This window comes from Paramisgurnus dabryanus, chromosome 4 (genome assembly GCF_030506205.2).
Source record: "Paramisgurnus dabryanus chromosome 4, PD_genome_1.1, whole genome shotgun sequence".
NCBI lineage: Eukaryota > Metazoa > Chordata > Actinopteri > Cypriniformes > Cobitidae > Paramisgurnus > Paramisgurnus dabryanus.
The window spans coordinates 23,474,993-23,480,895 of record NC_133340.1 but is presented as its reverse complement, the minus strand read 5'-3'; the positions used below and the strand labels follow the sequence as shown (position 1 = coordinate 23,480,895).

The 5,903-nt window shown below is 37.7% G+C and overlaps 1 protein-coding gene across 1 annotated transcript in view; it reads left to right on the top strand.

Annotated features, from left to right (window-relative positions):
- The first annotated feature begins 831 nt into the window (after positions 1 to 831).
- Positions 832 to 5,903, top strand: part of inpp4b (inositol polyphosphate-4-phosphatase type II B) — a 160,791-nt gene continuing 155,719 nt past the window's right edge. Inside the window, exon 1 of the mRNA XM_065295210.2 lies at positions 832 to 952. Coding sequence (XP_065151282.1) covers positions 941 to 952 — 12 coding nt within the window. The 5' untranslated portion in view covers positions 832 to 940. The remainder of the gene's footprint in view (positions 953 to 5,903) is intronic.

The following is a 5,903-nucleotide window of genomic DNA, read 5'->3' as shown; positions in this document are numbered from 1 at the left end:
CCAATAAAGTCTATTAAATTGAGAAAAACCCTGCAATGTTTTCCTCAAAATACTTAATTTCTTCTCGACTGAACAAAGAAAAACATCAACATTGTGGATGACATGGGGGTGAGTAAATAAACAGGATTTTTTTTTAAGAAAGTGGAGTAATCCTTTGAGTTGAATTAGTCATCTTGTAAGATAGTTACGAATTGCAATGAGAGTGTAGGTTATCCCACGTTAAACAGAAGGATATAGTATGTGTGTCCATATGTGTGCATCCAATAGGAATTCAGTCCCTTTAATCTGCTGGAAAGTCCCATTCTAAAAATGTTTATCAGTGCTGAAGGGGGGACCAGAGGCAGGATTTGACGTCACGTCCCTGCTGCTCCATAAAACTCCTTTATTGGTGATGTGTTTATAAAGTGAAAATCCCAGCATACGTTCAATGTTGGTTTTAAACTGATCAAATAATGTAGCTTCACTTAAAATATCTTTTTCTGGAAAAGCTTAGTTAAAAAGGCTGTTGTGAACACCACATGCTGGCATCTTCTGTGTTCTGTGTGCATGCCGAGTTTTGGCCAAAATTACCTATTTATTCTGTGCATTTAATATGGCGCTCTTATTAAATGTCCAGTTAGATTTAAAATATGTGCATGCCCGACTCTGCCCAGCATGGCAGCACATTACAGAACAAATTGGCCACTTTGGGACACGACTAAATTACCCCCGCCCCCCTTCATACACCACACACACACACACACACTAAATAAACCAAGCTTTTTGAAATTGGGCCATTAGCCCCGAGGACTGACCATTACCCACACCACAGAAAAAATTTCAGCATTTCCCTGCGTCGCCACACTGATTTATCACTGCCAGTGGTATTGACCCTGCGCTCGTGCACCTTTTGATTTGTGCTGGTCACTTGTTTCAACCAGATCTACGACAACTTCCAGGGATGGAAGATAAGGTAAGTGTGCTGTTGCACAGTAGCACTGTAAGGATTTCTAGCGTGTAACATTGGCAAGATTCTCAGGACCCTCTGTAATACGATGACCGGGGGTCTGCTGTAGGGCCTACAGTTCCTGCTGGCTCTTTTAATGAAGTAGCTTATAAAATCAATCTAGCTCTGTTAAACTGATAAACGATGCATACTTGTAAAAGACTTAAAGCTCCCTTAGGGTGTCTGTCTGAGAGCAAAATAGAAGTACACTTGGCTTATCTGTAAGCACTTTCTTAGGGATTGCTTACACAACACTGTTTTCAACTAAAACGTAAAACTTTTTGGCCTGAAGAGCCAAACTTGACCTGGTTTTAAAGTGCAAGTTTCTGAGAATGAAACTACAACGGTGGCATCATGCGTGTGCGTATTACGTTTTTATAAATTGTGTGACATCGCCAACTACTAGCCTGGCATGCATAATACAGGGTTGAGGTAGTTTTTGTGGATCTGTGTAACGGGATTGTTTTAACAATGTTGGCATCTGTACGCATAAAACGCAAACTTTTTTTTTTTTTTTGTAAATTGTTGCTGCGTAAACATTCCCTTAAAAATACCCTTGCATTTTTAAAGGAACGGGCACAGAACTGTATGGTATCTTTTATTATTTCTTTGTGAAATACAGAAAGTTTGTCTCTTCATTTCCACAATTCAACTCTTTCCCCACTAGCCTTTTTTTTGTCATTTTCACAAAGTTTCACAAATGCCTTCCAATCAATTTTCTTCTCAAAATATATAAACATACAAATATATAAAATGAAAGAACAGACCCTCTGCTTTCAAACAAACAATAAACAAACAAAATGGGGAAAAAAGTTTCATCCTACCTATCTATTTTTCTCTGCTTAGAAATTCTTAAATATGGGTATTTTCTTGAAAAAAATAGCAAAAAGTTAAAATAATTGCATTTTTATGAAAGAATTTTATTAGAGATCACATTCAGGAAATATATTTTCAAGACCCTTGTGATGGTACATCGACTTAAAATAGGTTGAATTACATGTCCATCATAGCCTGACGGGTTCTGTATCGCTTTTACTCGTACTTTTAAACTTGGGGTTTCGAGTAGTAACCCGAGCACAAAACAAAAAACTACAAAAATCTGCTTTACGGCATACGTCACTTTCTCCTGGTTCGATTCCCCTTTAGGGCAAATTTTTTTAAAATATAAACTTTAACCAAGCGACCACCATTACAACTGGCTTATAAACGCGAGCTGCACGATTTTTTTGCCGTTTGATGACAAAAAAACATGAAATTATATTATATGACACATGACGTGCTGGAAGGCACACTTTATGACCTAAAAAAGTGAAAAAAGAGTTGTCGTCTTTTCCTTTGCGACGTGCTGCGGCGCTTTTGGCCTCTAGGGGTGCTAGACGTGAAAAATACATGTCTAGCACCCCTAGTGGCCAAACATTCCACAGTGTGCCTTTAACATTTGTAAAAAATGTTTTGGTTTCAGTTTTTTAATAAATTGGGTAATCTAGTGGATAATCACGGTATTGCAGAATAACATAACAATTAATAAGGAACAAGTTTATTTATGCAAATGTTTTCTCTTAATTGACAAGATAATGGTGGGAAAGAGTTAAAGGACCGGTGGTTATATTTTAAGCGCCATCTACCGGTGAGACTGAGGTCTACAGCTCACCCCTCCTTTTCGAAATGCATAGAAAAGCTACAGTAGCCTCCACACAACAAACACGTTATCGTCTGAGAATGTAGTAACAAAACGCGCTCTATAGAGATTATTGTAGAAACATGACGCAGATTGTAGGCCTATGTAGATATAAACGGCTGATTCTAATGTAATACAAACAATACAGTTCATTATGTAAGGTCTTTATACACCACTAATAATATAGTTATGTATATCATATTTAGGGCTGGGTATCGATTCAGATTTTCCAGATCAATTCAATTTCGATTCACAAGCTGTCAAATCGATTCGATTTCGATTCTCGCTTCAATTTTCGATTCCGGTTCTCTGGGCAGTTTTTATACTCGATTCTTGATTCAACTCAATAAATATAGATTAAAGGGCGTTTTGCAGGTAAAATTTTTCCACGAATTTGGGCAATTTGCTTGCTGATAATAAACATTTAAATTGTTATCCATTGTATTTTATGTTGTTGGTTATCACAAAACGGAATACAAAACGAAAAAGTAAAGCGGTTTGCAAGGATTCTCCTTTCCCCCTCAACGCACTGCATGACGTCACGTTGGGGAGAGAATTTGCCTTAAGAGCATTGAGAGTGACTAGAGAGATGAGTAAAGTACAATATTCAGATTATATCAATGCAAATTATAGATAAATACATAGATATAGATAGACTAGATAGATAGACTAGATAGACAGAACGACAGATAGATAGATAGATAGATAGATGGGCTAGTATAGAGAGATAGGCAGAAAGCCAGATAACGTTAGCATAACTTCGTGTAGAAAGTAAACAAACAATTAACATACTCGTGCGTGCTGGTTTGAGGGGGACCATAATCCTGCTGATATGGGTGTATGCGATCTTCAGCACAAACGAATTCAGGCAGCATGACTCAAATCCTGGAAGCTGAGTGAGGCACGTCGTCACATCTGGTCGCGGGGTAAGAGCCTCGAACACCGATCAAAACGCACACATTTCCCTACAGCCAGTAGCGGAGTGTCAGTCGGGAGAGTCGGGACTTTCCCGGTTGGCCGGTCTGATAATAGTTATACATTGGGAGTTATATTAGCAACACCGTCTGTCGGTCTGATGTGCGGCCGGTTCCCGCAGCCCGCTGGTCAAACTGTGCAGCCTCTGCTCAACAAATATAAAAGTGCTCAACCCGTTCGGCCGGTCCAATCATGTCCAGGATTTATAAAAATACAGGGATCAGTGATTGGTTTCTAGCCTGTCATCCTTTGATGTAAAAAGCCGCCGAACGCCTGTTTATTGCAGTATGCGGTTTCAAGGATTCAAGCTCGCTGCAGGCAGCTGCTGACCGCTGCTTCTGTGTATAAAATGATCGTGTGATTCATTATGATCGCATAAACAATATAACAAAACTTCCTTTTATTTCACATAAAAATATATTTTAGATATATGATTGACTAGTATGTGTGGATTAAGGATGTTTAAAACTCTCTAGGATGTTTAAAACTCTCTAGCCTGGTGGTCCTAGGACATGAATGGATTGATTTGCAAAGTTTTATTTATCTACACATATATCATAAATAATAATTAGCAGGGTAACTTTGCAGTATACCACATTATATATTTCCTATTATGTATATATGATTTCCATATTATAAACGTAAGTATTAATATAAAACGGCAATAAATGTCTCATCTATCTCTATGGCTCTGGCTGAGGCTTTCATCTACTTCTACCCAACGTGACGTCATCGCCGAATTGCTTAAAAAAAAACGTTAATACCAAAAACATAAAAAAAGGGTCTTTAAGACCTTTTTTGAGACATTTTAAAAATGATATACATATCTTGAGTGATTTATGTACCCATTAATCAACAGTGGTGGTTAAAGCAACACTATGTAGTTTTTTTACCTTTAAATAATGTCTCTAAAATGATTTCAGTGATCGAACAACTTTTAACTGGACAAATTGTACTGTTGCTACAACCTGAGCAGCCTCCTAGCTGCTACAAGCACACTCTGAAAGTGGCGGTGGAGGGTAGAGCACACAGCCCCACCCCTCCCCCTGCCTGCAAAAGAGTGTCTGATACCAGGCACTGTTGCACTTTTCAACCACATGGGGGAGCTGTAAGTCATTTTTACATGGAAACTACATAGTGTTGCTTTAACCTGCAACACGCCCTTTAAATACAAATACTATACTAATAAAAAGAACAGTGAACAGCAGGTTTCAAGTGGGTAATTAATTATTAAAATCGATGAAGCACCTGAAACCGCCATTTTAAGCACTGAATTAATGAATGACAGGCTTGCCTCTTGCTCCTTGGTAGCCTCGCGCAAAGCAAAAAATAGGGTGACATCTAGTGAAGAAGACTAGTAATTCGATTAACATTAATCTTTCGTTCAATGTTTGCAGAAATAAATTTGAAAGAAAAAAATCGATTCTGCTCTTTGAGAATCGATTCTGAATCGACCACATTTTAAAAAACGATTAATCGAAAAATCATTTGTATTTCTGTCAAAAGATCTTTCTAAAAGTACACAATGCACCTTTAAAGGGATCCCTTTTTTTTTTTTTTTTTTTAAGGCTAAATTTCCTGCTCCCCTAGAGTTAAACATTTGAATTTTTATCGTTTTGGAATCCATTCAGCCGATCTTCGTGTCTGGCGGTAACACTTTAGCATAGTGTAGCATAATCCATTGAATCTGATTAGACCATTAGCATCACGCTAGAAAATGACCAAAGAGTTTCGTATTTAAAACTTTACTCTTCTGTATTTACATTGTGTACTAAAAACGACGACATTACGAGTGCCCGAAAATAGTCCCCAGCTATTGAAAGTAACCAAGGGGACTATTTTCAGGCACTGCGTAATATCATTGAGTCCGCTGCAGCCATGTTACAGCAGTAAAGTCCTTGATTATTACGCCAGAATGAGAGTATAGTTCCTAACCATATCAGCCTAGAAAATCACAACTTTTAATTTTCAGTTGTTCTTAGTACACAATGTAACTACAGAAGAATCAAGGTTTAAATAAGAGAAATATCAAAACTCTTTGGTTGTTTTTGAGCGTGATGCTAATGGTCTTATCAGATTTAATGAATTATGCTAAGCTATGCTAAAAGTGGTACCGGGTCTGGCTGAATGGGTAAAACTCAGATGTTTTACTCTAGGGGAGCTGGAAAATAAGCATTTTTTGTTTTTTAAGTGGAGTGTTCCTTTAAAGCTTGATTTCAGGCTGCTACTGTAGCGTAATACGAAATGAGGGTTTGAAAATATCAA